At 43.5% G+C, this 15,886-nt stretch overlaps 1 protein-coding gene across 2 annotated transcripts; it reads left to right on the top strand.

Moving 5' to 3' along the window:
- Positions 1–1,612: 1,612 nt before the first annotated feature.
- On the top strand, positions 1,613–9,468 carry LOC118362047 (protein LBH-like). Of its 2 annotated transcripts, none has more exons than XM_035742255.2 (4): positions 1,613–1,841; positions 3,373–3,463; positions 5,486–5,684; positions 5,785–9,468. In XM_035742255.2, exons 2-4 carry the CDS (start codon positions 3,374–3,376, stop codon positions 5,856–5,858), a joined length of 363 nt encoding a protein of 120 aa, XP_035598148.1. In that variant the 5' UTR covers positions 1,613–1,841; position 3,373; the 3' UTR covers positions 5,859–9,468. The 2 variants fall into 2 exon arrangements, with proteins under 2 accessions (XP_035598148.1, XP_035598147.1); XM_035742254.2 differs by having other exon boundaries at positions 1,613–2,006.
- Positions 9,469–15,886: the final 6,418 nt, after the last annotated feature.

The raw sequence follows: 15,886 nt of genomic DNA, 5'->3' as shown, positions 1-15,886 counted from the left end.
AAATCCACATAAAAACAATATGCACATTTCCCACCCGAAATGTGTTTCCGTCAAATTGACTTGTTGCAGATACAATGCTGTGCGTGATGACATATTTCAAATAAGAAAATACCCTTTGCGGTTAAATTCGCATGTACCAAAAAAAATCAAGTCAAATGGGTTTCCATCAAATTTTCAACTGTACTGATGGTTCTCACAAAAAATGTTACGTTATATACAGCAGTTTGTGCCCACTCTGGTATTGGCATGTGCGCTCTAGCCAACACCCGCAGATACTGGCGCTATTGGTTAGAGCAGGGTTTCCCAAACTCGGTCCTGGGGCCCTCTCTGGGTGCACGTTTTTGTATTTGCCCTAGCACTACATAGCTGGTTCAAATAATCAAAGCTTGATGATGATTTATTTGAATCAGCTATGGTGTGCTGGGGCAAAAAAACAAAAATGTGCACCCGGGGGACCAGGACCGAGTTTGGGATTTCCTGGGCCAGAGAGCATGTATAGCCTACATTATGAGATTGTTATGGACAGAAGAGCAACATCATTTTTATTTGATAAAAGACTGCCAAGCATCGATGATCATGCCACCAGAATAAGACCATCAAAATTTATTAGAATGGGGCATCAAGCTCATCACCTTGCACTTTCACTAACCTGTGAATGAATATAATTGATATCATCTGTAGCCTAATAAACAGCACGCTTTCCGGATAGTGGGAGGAGTTGTAGTGGGAGGACCACAGTACATGTCATTGCATGACTCCAAGTGTAACGGTTTTCTTGTGTCGAAGGAGAGGCGGACCAAAACGCAGTGTGGTTATTATTCATGGTTCTTTAATAAAGAAACTATACATGAATAGACTAACAAAAGCAAGAAATGTGAAAAACCAAAACAGCCCTATCTGGTGCAAACACAGAGACAGGGGAAAAAAAAAAATCACCCACAAACCCCAACACCAAACAGGCTACCTAAATATGGTTCCCAATCAGAGCCAATGACTAACACCTGCCTCTGATTGAGAACCATATCAGGCCAAACACAGAAACAGACAAACTAGACACACAACATAGAATGCCCACCCAGCTCACACCCTGACCAAACAAAACATAGAAACATACAAAGCAAACTATGGTCAGGGTGTGACACCAAGTTTACGATATGATAGTTATCATATCAATATTTGCACATAAAAGGGTTTCCAACAACATTTGTTGCATAATTCCATTTACCAACACTAAAAGATCCCACCTTGTCTAGCAAATGTAGTTTTGTCGACATTTGGAAAGTTTACCAAAAAGTTTCCATCAGGCCTGTCATTACTGTTTTATCCAACATAGGCTACTTTACTCACATAAAACGGTTGGAAACCTGGTTTGTAGTGATCACAGCTACAAAGTCATAATTTTGGCTAAATCCCACATTTCTACAATTTATCTTCTTAAAATGTAATGTATTACCTAACTGTAACACTAACCTTAACCACACTGCTAACCTTATGTCTAACCTTAGATAAAAACAAAGAAAAACACATTTGTGTTTTCATGAATTTGCCAGCCAATCAGCATTCATGGCTCTAACTACTCAGTACATAATTTTGCATATGGTCATAGTGTACAGTCCTCGGGTAATACATTTGGCAGAATAATCAATTGCTCTGTTCTCTCTATCCTACCCGTTGTCTCAGTACAAACATTTCGCTACACCCGCAATAACATCTGCTAAATGTATGTATGCGACTAATACAATTTTATTTTATTTGGATTTGAAGTAAACTGTGGCGTGAAGTCGACTCGAGTGCGAAAGTGCGCATTCTCCAGCACTCGCGTGTGTGGGAAACTTCATTGGGTACGTTACGGTGTATATGGACACTTGTCTACCGGATTTCTATCACTGTTCTGAAAAAAAAGACATTCTGAAGAAAATATACTGTTTGCAGTGTTTTCACTGGACATCTAGCCTACCTCAACACAGTTTGAAAGGACACAATACGTTTATAAACGCTGCGAACAGGTAGGCATGATTATTAAGGTGCGCACAGTTACAGTTAAATAATAGCCTGTAAAAAGTTTGTGTATAACAACAAATGGTTTAGGACAAACTAAAATATCCTATAATAATAGAAAATAGAGTTCACAAATGTAGTATTCAACAGTTTACTACTGATAGTTCATCGAGTTATCAATATGGGTCTTAATTTTGGAGAGTGCTGGATTATTGCAACCATATTGTGTCATAGAAGGACGTGGGTGTATCTCAATACCAGACTGGCCTCCTTTCCTATGTCTTATTTCTTAGGCCTCACTAATATGAAATTATGAAATTATTGGATATACATGTAGGTGAGTGCATTTTATCAGTCACTCCAGCTAAACAATATTGCTTGGGCCTCAAATAGGACAAATATAACTAACACCAACTGTTTTGGAGCCTGTGTGTCAGAGTGACAGGATAAACACTTTATTGAGTTGGAATGGTATGCAGACTTTGCTTTTGAATCGTTGGATGCACCTTGATGACATTCTTTACATCTGCATTCATCCTGCACAAACACCCTTGTTACATCATGCTGTGGTATTTTATTTTCACAGGATGTGATTCACAGTTTCACACTCATGCCATAATTAGGTGGGTGTGTTTGTATGGAGTAACACTACATACCATATCTTAACCCTCAGCAATGTGTTGGCCTTACCCAAGCTTTCACAATCACATTGAACCATGGTAAATATGTCTTCACTTACTGGTAATGAGTAAGAGAAAAGCCTTTCCCTTGGACCTAGGATGGCCAAGAGGTCAAGACACAAAGTGACCACTGGAATACCGTCCAGGGACAAGACATGCTTTTGAGTAGGAATAAATGAGCAATTGTCTTAAAAATGTACCACAGTACGAGGAATTTTAAAAAGCAGCATTTAGACATCATGATACCCATTTAGTATGCTGCTTACATTCTCATGAAAACTCTGTAAAAAAAATCCTGGTTCAGATAAATTTATTCTACACAGTCTTAATATTTTGTGAATTTGTTGTTTTTGAAGTGCCACATTGCTTTATGCCTATTTGCATATGATACTAAGTACAGTACCCTGTACTTAGTTTCAACTTCAAGGGCAATGATTGGTTGTCTCGTTGGACCACAGGCTTGCTTTGCACTTCTCGTGTCTCTCTGATCAATGTTGTCAAAAAATAAGCACGAGCTGAGCGAGGGAGGGAGGGAGGAGAGAGCAACCAAGAGGGGAGATTATAAAAGTATTACATTGGATTTCTTGAGTGTCAGTGAGTAGCACTATGTGAATGTATTATAGGTAGACATAAACCACATCCGTTTATTTACATGAAAGTGTGTACAACAATGGTATTGCCTTGTTGTTCATAGGATGACTAAGGTGATTAACACACAGGAACCTGTGATGGAGGACTTCAGTGTAGCTGCAGCTGTGTCAGGGGATCAGGGCATACCCTTTCAGGTGAGTCTACTATTGCCTCAATCCATCCATCCATCAATCCACCAGTCACTCAACCAAATTTAGAATTATAGTTACCAGAAGGGTTATTAAAGGTTTGGCAGAACAGACTGAAGCAACCAGCCTGATGGCTTGGCAGAATAGAATTGCATTGGATATGTTATTGGCTGAAAAGGGAGGGGTATGTGTGATCTTCGGGAACATGTGTTGTACTTTCATCCCGAATGGCATAGCTCCGGACGAATCAGTGCCCGAAGCCTCAGCTGGTTTGACCACCCTGGCTCACGGGTTGGCAGAAACTCTGGGGTGGATATTTCTCTGAATTAAATTGGGTTGACAGTATTTATGGAAAAATGTGGTGTTATGGGCCACCTTAACCTGTGTGACTGTGTTAGTCTTGTACGTACGTGGTTGATTGCGTGTATGTATGAAAGTTATTGTTTCCAGGACTATAGAGAGATCAATGACACTACAGATGGGGCCGTTATGGGCCAATTCCAGGTTCCGACCCGTGGAGGACTGAAGGCATATCTACAGAGGAAGTGGACGAATCTGGATCTGTCATTTGTGGGGAATTTATGTTTGATGAGGCTAGTGTTGAGATGAAGGGGAATTAGATTGTAATTTGTTTCCATGATTAAACTGTTTTTTAATGAAGGTCGTGACGAAAATCCAGAAGGAAGAGTTATGATTCTGATGTAGGTTTAAAAACAGTTGGAGTTAAGGTTAGATTTGATTAATGATATTTGGAAAGTTGGATGAACATTTATAATTGATTTGTTGATTATGTGTCTATTCATATGATAATCTGATGAACCTCTATAAAAAGGTTAGTTAAGTTCGTTTATACTTTCATTTTTTATGATTAAATAAAACTAGATGTAGAATTGAATGTATAATATTTGATCAAAGGGAGGATTGATAGAGGAAAATATAGTTTAGATGATCAATTATGTATTCGTTAATGATTAGAAACCATTTATTCTAATACTATTATGTTATGATATGAAAAGTAAAGGTTATTGGTTAAGCTGTTACTGAAAATGTAAGCAGAACTAATTTGATTGTCTGTGCCTCTTGGGAAGGTCAAGGGGGAGAAAAAGCTTTTCAGACAAGATAAGAATGTTTGGGTTTTGTTCCATTGTTGAGAGAAATCTGTATCTTTTAGACAGGTTGTAATGTCTGGTTTATGAGGGAGTAGAAAGCATCTCCGGACCTAAACAAAAAACAACGGGGCTATCGTGGGAAACTGATGATGTCATTTTGAGTTTATAACCTGTGGAAATCTGTGTATGGGTTAGTACTCTCTGGAATTAAACGCTCTTTAACCTGGCTTTTAAGACTGGTCTCGATCTACTTCATGCATAATTAATGAACTTACAACTCATTAAATGAATTAGAAATGAGTGCTAATTGGTATTGGCAATTAAAACATTAAAGGAATTTAGAATTCCTCTATCAGATCTGTCTTGTAAAATGTTGTATGAGCTCTCATTGCAAGGATCTCAAATCCCTATTAAAAAGAGTAAAACACTCTAATAAAGAGTAAATACACCATACTGAGATACAGCTTCTACCCCCAAGCCATAAGACTACTGAACCATTAATCAATTGGCCACCCGGACTATTTGCATTGACCCCACCCCCCTCTTGTTATTACACTGCTGCTACTCACTGTTTATTATCTATGCGTAGCCACTTTACCCCTACCTAAATTTACAAATTCCTTGACTAACATGGACCCCCACTTATTGTTATTTTATTGTGTTACTTTTTATTTATTACTTAAGTTTATTTAGTAAGTATTTTCTTAACTCTATTTTCTTAACTGCATTGTTGGTTAAGGGCTTGTAAGTAAGGATTTCACGGTAAGGTCTACCTGTTGTAATCGGCGCATGTGGCAAATAAAATTGGATTTGATGTGGTCGTCTCACCTAGCTATCTTAAGATTAATGCACTAACTGTAAGTCGCTCTGAATAAGAGTGTCTGCTAAATTACTAAATTGGAATACTTCTTGTGTCCAGATCTTCCCTGATACCCATGAGAGGAATCCCAAGCTGTCCAAGAGACTTCCCTCTATTGTGGTGGAGCCCTCTGTTGGGGGCAATGTGGAGAGTGGGGAACTCCGCTGGCCCCCTAAGGATCCCAACTCTGTTGAGGTCCCAAGTGGGATACAGCCCTACAAACACACACCTCTTCAGACCACACAGGACCAGACTGCAGGTAGGATAACCTGGCATGATATTCTATTGCTCCAATTTCAAAGTGTGTGTGTGACTCTTTCCCTATCTGAGTGTGACACTTCTCTCTATGCGTCTCCCAGATGAAGATCAGAATCTTGAGGTGCAGGACAGCAGTGAAGTGGTGTCTGGGGCTGTAGTAGAGGAATCTAACTGAGAAGATCATCCATCCACCTCCACAGCTGCTCTCGCTGTGAATGTGTCCAGAGTAAGATAGATAGGCATGGTCACGGAAGAGAGGTTAGGAGGTACTTGGAGGGTCATAACCCTTACCTGCACACTGCCAGAACGAACACATAGGATTTAATTTGGATGTTTAAACTGGACAGCAATCTGTAAAGCTGTCTGAAATATCTTGCTCACATTTGCCATACTACTGGTGGTAGCTACTTTGTGCAGTTTTCATATACATGCAAACTAGATCACAGCTACGCAGCACTCTCAAAGTTGCAATATGTAACTTTTTGGGCAACCCGACCAAATTCACATAGAAATTTGAGTTTTATAGACGTGAGTTTTATAGTTGTATATTTTCATTCTCATTGGAAGCAAGTCTAAGTGTTAGATATGTTCTAGGTCCACTATTTATATGCTTCCCATTCTTACGTTTTGTTTTTGCGTCTTTTGCTTTCGGTTTTGTACACCAGCTTCAAACTTATGAAAATACAACATTTTTGGTTATTGAAAAGATATTTCGTGGCGGTTTAGATGCTTGTTTTTTCACATAAACTCAAATGAGGCAAACTATTCTAATTTTAACAACCAGGAAATGGCAGTGCAATATCTGCATATTGCACCTGAATCATTTTGTTTTCCTTGCTCTGTAGAAATGCTGATACTGTGTAAAAACATGGAGTACTTTTTAACAACTGAGGTGTTTTTGAAAAGCAGCATGTAAAGTTGTGTCCAGCATATAGACTCCAAGTAAAATTTAAGATGCATAAAGTGGTGACAACTGTGGGTGTAGTAAAAAAAAAATACTATTCTGGTTGACAGTTTTTTTACGTCTGGCTTCATATGTGTCAGCCTGTGCCTATATACCTATCCCCCTCTCTCTCACCCCCTTCATGTGTCGTTCTGCCCCTGAACAGGCAGTTAACCCACTGTTCCTAGGCCGTCATTGAAAATAAGAATGTGTTCTTAACTGACTTGCCTGGTTAAATAAAGGTAAAATAAAAAATAAAAAATATATCCCCTCCCAACCACACACAATCCTGGCGTGCAATCCCCATGTCTGATGGCTCACTTGAATCTGGTTTCCTGGTAAAAGGTCAGATACAATGTTTTCATCTAGACATGAGTGGCAGGGTCTCAATCTTATTTTTCCATCTCTTTCCTTTTTGAATGTGACATTTCAGCTGACAATTTAGTGAAGGTCCCACTCCTGGGAACACGAGTGGGCAGGATTGGAGAGCAAGGAGTGAGACAGAAAAAGTAATATGGTGTAGATAACCTTTTGACATTTGAAAAATATATATATTTTTGAGAAATGGAAGATCAATACTGTGCACTATTTAAGACTTGCAGGCCTTAATGCTCAAATCAGTTTAGTTTTTCAAATCCATTTTGGACTACTGTCTGTCCAAACAGCAAGTTACAAGTGAACAAATCAGATTTGTGTGTTCAGACAGCAGTCAGTTGCTGATAAGGCTATGCTAGTTGTCATAGTAATTGCGGGTGTGTGTGCAGTCAGTGTTGTAAAGTACAGTACTTACAACTAGTTGTTTATTGGGGTATCTGTGCTTTACTATTTATATATTTGACAGCTTTTACTTCATTACATTCCTAAAGAAAATAATTTACTTTCTACTCCATACATTTTACCTGACACCCAAAAGTACTTGTTACATTTTGAAAGGAAAATGGCCCAATTCACACACTTATCAAGGGAACATCCCTGGTCATACCTACTACCTCTGATCTGGTGGACTCACGAAACACACATGCTTTGTTTGTAAATTATGTTGGAATGTGACCCTAGCTATCCATAAATTGGAGAAGCAAGAAAAATGTGTTGTCTGGTTTGCGTAATATAAATCATTTGAAATGATTTATACACTGCTCAAAAAAATAAAGGGAACACTTAAACAACACAATGTAACTCCAAGTCAATCACACTTCTGTGAAATCAAACTGTCCACTTAGGAAGCAACACTGATTGACAATACATTTCACATGCTGTTGTGCAAATGGAATAGACAACAGGTGGAAATTATAGGCAATTAGCAAGACACCCCCAATAAAGGAGTGGTTCTGCAGGTGATAACCACAGACCACTTCTCAGTTCCTATGCTTCCTGGCTGATGTTTTGGTCACTTTTGAATGCTGGCGGTGCTTTCACTCTAGAGGTAGCATGAGACGGAGTCTACAACCCACACAAGTGGCTCAGGTAGTGCAGCTCATCCAGGATGGCACATCAATGCGAGCTGTGGCAAGAAGGTTTGCTGTGTCTGTCAGCGTAGTGTCCAGAGCATGGAGGCGATACCAGGAGACAGACCAGTACATCAGGAGATGTGGAGGAGGCCGTAGGAGGGCAACAACCCAGCAGCAGGACCGCTACTTCCGCCTTTGTGCAAGGAGGAGCAGGAGGAGCACTGCCAGAGCCCTGCAAAAGGACCTCCAGCAGGCCACAAATGTGCATGTGTCTGCTCAAATGGTCAGAAACAGACTCCATGAGGGTGGTATGAGGGCCCGACGTCCACAGGTGGGGGTTGTGCTTACAGCCCAACACCGTGCAGGACGTTTGGCATTTGCCAGAGAACACTGAGATTGGCAAATTCGCCACTGGCGCCCTGTGCTCTTCACAGATGAAAGCAGGTTCACACTGAGTACGTGACAGGCTGGAGACGCCGTGGAGAATGTTCTGCTGCCTGCAACATCCTCCAGCATGACCGGTTTGGCGGTGGGTCAGTCATGGTGTGGGGTGGCATTTCTTTGGGGGGCCGCACAGCCCTCCATGTGCTCGCCAGAGGTAGCCTGACTGCCAAAGTTGGATCAGCCTGTAGTGTGGTTTTCCACTTTAATTTTGAGTGTTACTCCAAATCCAGACCTCCATGGGTTGATAAATTTGATTTCCATTGATCATTTTTGTCTGATTTTGTTGTCAGCACATTCAACTATTTAAAGAAAAAAGTATTTAATAAGAATATTTCATTCATTCAGATCTAGGATGTGTTATTTTAGTGTTCCCTTAATTTTTTTGAGCAGTGTAGTTTTACTTTTGATACTTATATCTAAAACCAAATACTTTTAGACTTCTACTCAAATAGTATTTTACTGGGTGACTTTCACTTTTACCTGAGTAATTTTCTATTAAGGTATCTTTAATTTTACTCAAGTTTGACAATTGGATACTTTTTCCACAACTGTGTGCGGTGGTGTAAGCTGATTGGTGTTGATGTTAGTGCTTCCTACACCTCAGAAGTTATGTATCAAGTTAAGGTGACAACAATGCCTGCCATGTACATTTCCCAGTTTATTTTAATGTTCAAAATCATAGGGTAAGAACACGTCTAGGGTTTTTGTATATCTATGGGGTTTTGGTATGCCTAGGTAAAGGTAGGTCTATGGTGGCCTGAGTTGGTTCCCAATCAGAGGCAGCTGTTTATCGTTGTCTCTGATTGGGGATCCTATTTAGGTTTCCATTTTGGTTTTGTGGGTTATTGTCTATGTGTAGTTGCATGTCAGCACTCATGTCTTATAGCGTCACGTTCGTTTTGTTGTTTTGTTTAGTGTTCTTTGTGTAATAAAATAATAATGTATTCTTATCACGCTGTGCCTTGGTCTCCTCGTTATGACGAACGTGACAGAGCTAATCATTTAAATGTAATTAACTAGAAAGTCAGGGCACCACAAAATAGTGTTTATAGAGCTGTTATCTTCCGAATAAACTCTTAAAGACCTAGTAATATTTTACATCAATTAGCAGTCAATATTAATCGTCACCTTATTTCAGTCTCATCTGAAAGTTGTAAATTCTTGGTTCACGAACCCTGGCTAACAAGTTGAATCAGCAATACAAAATTGGGTTTAATTATTTATTTACTAAATACCTAACTAATCACACAGAATTACATAAACACAGAATGAATCATACATCGATTACAAATTATGTCATAAAGGAAAATGTCCCTGGCGGACGGAACAGCTATGACAGCTGGTTACACAAAGAAAGGGGGTTGGGTTTGAGTGAAAGAGCGAGAAGACTTGAGGAACAAAGGGAGAAGCTATGTCTCTATTGGGCCATAGGCAGCTACTCTATCGTAAATACAGAATCTTATGCATTCTAAATTACCGCCCATTTGGAAAAGGAAAATGCAATAAATATTAACTCTGAGCTGCGCTTCAATAGGTTGGTGGTAGATGGAAGGCCGTGTTGCTCAACACGGTGAAGAGTGTCTCTGGTGGTGAACGGTATACGTTGTAGTGTCGTCGTTGTGTGGTAGACGGGGTACGTCGTCCATCCTTTCCTAGCCCACGTTTACAGCTGCTGTTGCTAACTCAACGGCTAGAATGTCTCACTTCTTTCGTGAATAAGAGTTCAAAGTTCATACCATTCACAACCAAAGCGCACGCTGAGGTTGGCTTAGTTCTGTAGTTGACATGTCAGTCCTTTTTAACGTATGGACCCTCGTCCTCGGAACAGAAGGTTACATTATCGTCAAGGGCTTATATAGTGGAGGGAGAGAAGAGTGTGTTTCATAGTTTATAACCAATGTCTCTTCACAGGGGCGGGGCCACTGATTGAGCAGAGCTCTAACCTTGTGAAAACCCAATTCTCTCATTTGGAAGCTAAAATTAAATTAAATCTTTTCACAAATAGATTCATATTCAAACATTTAAATTGCACAACAATTCCATGTGAATCTGATAACTAGAATGTGTAGACTTTCCCAGATACAGTTTATGTCGTCCTGTCATCAGTTATAATGTCTCAGATGACAACCGAACTGACATCATATTCATTAAGTACCAACGCATATTTTCCACTGGTTGGATTACTGAAATATGGTTCCTTTCCCCCCACCATTTGATGTTCCCAGACTCTATGTTTAACAAAGGCTATTCAAGAGTCCTTCAGTAGAGAAGAGAGAGAGAGGAGAGAAAGGTATTTATGAGGGGGTCATAAACCTTACCCACAGTCCAACGTCATGACACCGTGATCCTGCCTCTGGGGAATACTTCACAATGCTGTCCCTGGTCCTGGCAGCCAAAAATCGAAGAAACAAAACATTCATCCACCACACAACCCCTGATACCGCTACATACCTCCCCCCAGCATTGACCCTGTGGTCAGAGCGGTCGAAGAAAACATGGCATGCTTACGAGACATGGTATCAGCATTACCATGTTTAGAACATGAACGGTGGACGATCCGATAGTGGAAAGGCTGGAGGCTGAGGAACCACCGGGTGATTCAGGCGTTAGTGTCCTTATTCTACTTTCTCCAGGTAAGGGGAGCGTGATCTGTCGTCAGTACAAACTTGCGGCCCAGAACATAATATTTCAAGGACTCGAGGCCATTTGATTGCCAAACACTCTTTTTCCAATGTTGTTATTTGGTTTCACGGGGAATAGTCTTACGGCTAATGTACAGCACCGGATGATCCTCTCCATTAACTTCCTGCGAGAGTGCAGCTCCAATTCCAGTGTCCGATGCATCTGTCTGGTCAATCAGAGGTTTCAAGAAATCTGGCGAATACAACACAGGGGCAGTGCATAAGGCCGTTTTCAGTTTCTGAAATGCCTCTTCGGCCGCAGGGTTCCACTGTACCATGGCAGATTGGCCCTTCCAGGTCAGGTCACACAGGGGTCCTGAGATGATTGCATAATCCTGGATGAAACATCTGTAATAACTGTAAAGCCCATACCTGTTTCTTATTCACTGGTCAAGGCCAATTATGGATCGCTGCGACCTTCTCTTGTGGTTTCATCAACCCTTGCCCTATGGAATAGCCCAAATACTTTTCTTCACTTACCCCCAGCGTGCATTTCTTTGGGTTGGTTGTGAGTCCTGCTTGCCGAAGGGTGTCGATGACCGTTGTAAATCGGATTAGGTGCTCCTCCCACATGTGGCTGTGGATTATCACATCGTTCAGGTAGACTGCAACATAGGATTGATGTGGGTGAAGAATGCTTTCCATCAGCCTTTTAAATGTGGCAGGGGCTCCATGAAGTTCAAAGGCCAGTCGCACATATTGGAACAGGTCATCTGGAGTGGAGAATGCCGTCTTCTCACGGGCTGCAGGGGTCAGAGGTACCTGCCAATACCCCTTGGTTAGGTCAAGTGTACTAATGAAACAGGCATTTCCCAGTCTTTCTATCATCTCATCTATTCTCGGAATGGGATAAGCTGTTCCTGTCTCGCTTATTAAATGTTTTACTCCCCGTACCTGCTTCGTCTCTCCAGCGTCAATTCATGTGACAGTCTTTCCCCTTCTTATCCCAGGAGAACTCGAGTGTCGGTTACAGGAATCTGGAAGGTAAGTACCTATTTGGCAATTCTCCTATTTACATTTACATTTAAGTCATTTAGCAGACGCTCTTATCCAGAGCGACTTACAAATTGGTGCATTCACCTTATGACATCCAGTGGAACAGCCACTTTACAATAGTGCATCTAAATCTTTTAGGGGGGGGGTGAGAAGGATTACTTATCCTATCCTAGGTATTACTTAAAGAGGTGGGGTTTCAGGTGTCTCCGGAAGGTGGTGATTGACTCCGCTGTCCTGGCGTCGTGAGGGAGTTTGTTCCACCATTGGGGGGCCAGAGCAGCGAACAGTTTTGACTGGGCTGAGCGGGAACTGTACTTCCTCAGTGGTAGGGAGGCGAGCAGGCCAGAGGTGGATGAACGCAGTGCCCTTGTTTGGGTGTAGGGCCTGATCAGAGCCTGGAGGTACTGAGGTGCCGTTCCCCTCACAGCTCCGTAGGCAAGCACCATGGTCTTGTAGCGGATGCGAGCTTCAACTGGAAGCCAGTGGAGAGAGCGGAGGAGCGGGGTGACGTGAGAGAACTTGGGAAGGTTGAACACCAGACGGGCTGCGGCGTTCTGGATGAGTTGTAGGGGTTTAATGGCATAGGCAGGGAGCCCAGCCAACAGCGAGTTGCAGTAATCCAGACGGGAGATGACAAGTGCCTGGATTAGGACCTGCGCCGCTTCCTGTGTGAGGCAGGGTCGTACTCTGCGGATGTTGTAGAGCATGAACCTACAGGAACGGGCCACCGCCTTGATGTTAGTTGAGAACGACAGGGTGTTGTCCAGGATCACGCCAAGGTTCTTAGCGCTCTGGGAGGAGGACACAATGGAGTTGTCAACCGTGATGGCGAGATCATGGAACGGGCAGTCCTTCCCCGGGAGGAAGAGCAGCTCCGTCTTGCCGAGGTTCAGCTTGAGGTGGTGATCCGTCATCCACACTGATATGTCTGCCAGACATGCAGAGATGCGATTCGCCACCTGGTCATCAGAAGGGGGAAAGGAGAAGATTAATTGTGTGTCTGCATAGCAATGATAGGAGAGACCATGTGAGGTTATGACAGAGCCAAGTGACTTGGTGTATAGCGAGAATAGGAGAGGGCCTAGAACAGAGCCCTGGGGGACACCAGTGGTGAGAGCGCGTGGTGAGGAGACAGATTCTCGCCACGCCACCTGGTAGGAGCGACCTGTCAGGTAGGACGCAATCCAAGCGTGGGCCGCGCCGGAGATGCCCAACTCGGAGAGGGTGGAGAGGAGGATCTGATGGTTCACAGTATCGAAGGCAGCCTATAGGTCTAGAAGGATGAGAGCAGAGGAGAGAGAGTTAGCTTTAGCAGTGCGGAGCGCCTCCGTGATGCAGAGAAGAGCAGTCTCAGTTGAATGACTAGTCTTGAAACCTGACTGATTTGGATCAAGAAGGTCATTCTGAGAGAGATAGCGGTAGAGCTGGCCAAGGACGGCACATTCAAGAGTTTTGGAGAGAAAAGAAAGAAGGGATACTGGTCTGTAGCTGTTGACATCGGAGGGATCGAGTGTAGGTTTTTTCAGAAGGGGTGCAACTCTCGCTCTCTTGAGGACGGAAGGGACGTAGCCAGCGGTCAGGGATGAGTTGATGAGCGAGGTGAGGTAAGGGAGAAGGTCTCCGGAAATGGTCTGGAGAAGAGAGGAGGGGATAGGGTCAAGCGGGCAGGTTGTTGGGCGGCCGGCCGTCACAAGACGCGAGATTTCATCTGGAGAGAGAGGGGAGAAAGAGGTCAGAGCACAGGGTAGGGCAGTGTGAGCAGAACCAGCGGTGTCGTTTGACTTAGCAAACGAGGATCGGATGTCGTCGACCTTCTTTTCAAAATGGTTGACGAAGTCATCTGCAGAGAGGGAGGAGGGGGGAGGGGGAGGAGGATTCAGGAGGGAGGAGAAGGTGGCAAAGAGCTTCCTAGGGTTAGAGGCAGATGCTTGGAATTTAGAGTGGTAGAAAGTGGCTTTAGCAGCAGAGACAGAGGAGGAAAATGTAGAGAGGAGGGAGTGAAAGGATGCCAGGTCCGCAGGGAGGCGAGTTTTCCTCCATTTCCGCTCGGCTGCCCGGAGCCCTGTTCTGTGAGCTCGCAATGAGTCGTCGAGCCACGGTGCGGGAGGGGAGGACCGAGCCGGCCTGGAGGATAAGGGACATAGAGAGTCAAAGGATGCAGAAAGGGAGGAGAGGAGGGTTGAGGAGGTAGAATCAGGAGATAGGTTGGAGAAGGTTTGAGCAGAGGGAAGAGATGATAGGATGGAAGAGGAGAGAGTAGCGGGGGAGAGAGAGCGAAGGTTGGGACGGCGCGATACCATCCGAGTAGGGGCAGTGTGGGAAGTGTTGGATGAGAGCGAGAGGGAAAAGGACACAAGGTAGTGGTCGGAGACTTGGAGGGGAGTTGCAATGGGGTTAGTGGAAGAACAGCATCTAGTAAAGATGAGGTCGAGCGTATTGCCTGCCTTGTGAGTAGGGGGGGAAGGTGAGAGGGTGAGGTCAAAAGAGGAGAGGAGTGGAAAGAAGGAGGCAGAGAGGAATGAGTCAAAGGTAAACGTGGGGAGGTTAAAGTCACCCAGAACTGTGAGAGGTGAGCCGTCCTCAGGAAAGGAGCTTATCAAGGCATCAAGCTCATTGATGAACTCTCCGAGGGAACCTGGTCCTTCTGTGGCTCAGTTGGTAGAGCATGGCGCTTGTAACGCCAGGGTAGTGGGGATTCCCGGGACCACCCATACGTAGAATGTATGCACACACGAAAGTCGCTTTGACTGTAAGTCGCTTTGGATGTCAGCTAAATGGCATATATTATTTATTATTATTAAATGATAAGGATGGCTTGAAAGGGCTGGTAACTGTGACAGCATGGAATTCAAAGGAGGCGATAGACAGATGGGTAAGGGAGAAAGAGAGAATGACCACTTGGGAGAGATGAGGATCCCGGTGCCACCACCCCGCTGACCAGAAGCTCTCGGGGTGTGCGAGAACACGTGGGCGGACGAAGAGAGAGCAGTAGGAGTAGCAGTGTTATCTGTGGTGATCCATGTTTCCGTCAGTCGAGGGACTGGAGGGAGGCATAGGCTGAGATGAACTCTGCCTCGTTGGCCGCAGATCGGCAGTTCCAGAGGCTACCGGAGACCTGGAACTCCACGTGGGTCGTGCGCGCTGGGACCACCAGATTAGGGTGGCCGCGGCCACGCGGTGTGGAGCGTTTGTATGGTCTGTGCAGAGAGGAGAGAACAGGGATAGACAGACACATAGTTGACAGGCTACAGAAGAGGCTACGCTAATGCAAGGAGATTGGAATGACAAGTGGACTACACGTCTCGAATGTTCAGAAAGTTAAGCTTACGTAGCAAGAATCTTATTGACTAAAATGATTAAAATGATACAGTACTGCTGAAGTAGGCTAGCTGGCAGTGGCTGCGTTGTTGACACTATCATAGGTCAGGGAGTTTTTTGGTAGCGTTTTCATTTTCTTTTCACTGGAAAATGTAAATGGTACCTGGCATGCCCTATTACAGGCACAGTCATCTCCTTTGTCCTGTAGTCCTTTCCACAGTTCTTGAAAATATGGACAGTCGCACCGGATATGGTAGGTTTTCAATCAACCCTAGGTTACCTCTGAACTGCCCTCTGGTGTTGTTAATCTCTACATCTGCGGTTGGGTTAGTTTTGGTGTCCCCATTGTTATGACTGTCCTGTGAGGATCCGA

Source organism: Oncorhynchus keta, chromosome 29, assembly GCF_023373465.1.
Source record: "Oncorhynchus keta strain PuntledgeMale-10-30-2019 chromosome 29, Oket_V2, whole genome shotgun sequence".
Classification (NCBI taxonomy): domain Eukaryota; kingdom Metazoa; phylum Chordata; class Actinopteri; order Salmoniformes; family Salmonidae; genus Oncorhynchus; species Oncorhynchus keta.
The sequence above is the reverse complement of the archived record's forward strand: the minus strand, read 5'-3'. Positions and strand labels throughout refer to the sequence as shown.

Coding starts and splice junctions, on each gene's coding strand:
- LOC118362047 (XM_035742254.2), top strand. CDS start 1,858: ATGGACACTTGTCTACCGGATTTCTATCACTGTTCTGAAAAAAAAGAC. Junction 3,464..5,485: donor ATCAGGGCATACCCTTTCAG/GTGAGTCTACTA, acceptor TCTTGTGTCCAG/ATCTTCCCTGATACCCATGA. Junction 5,685..5,784: donor CACACAGGACCAGACTGCAG/GTAGGATAACCT, acceptor TGCGTCTCCCAG/ATGAAGATCAGAATCTTGAG.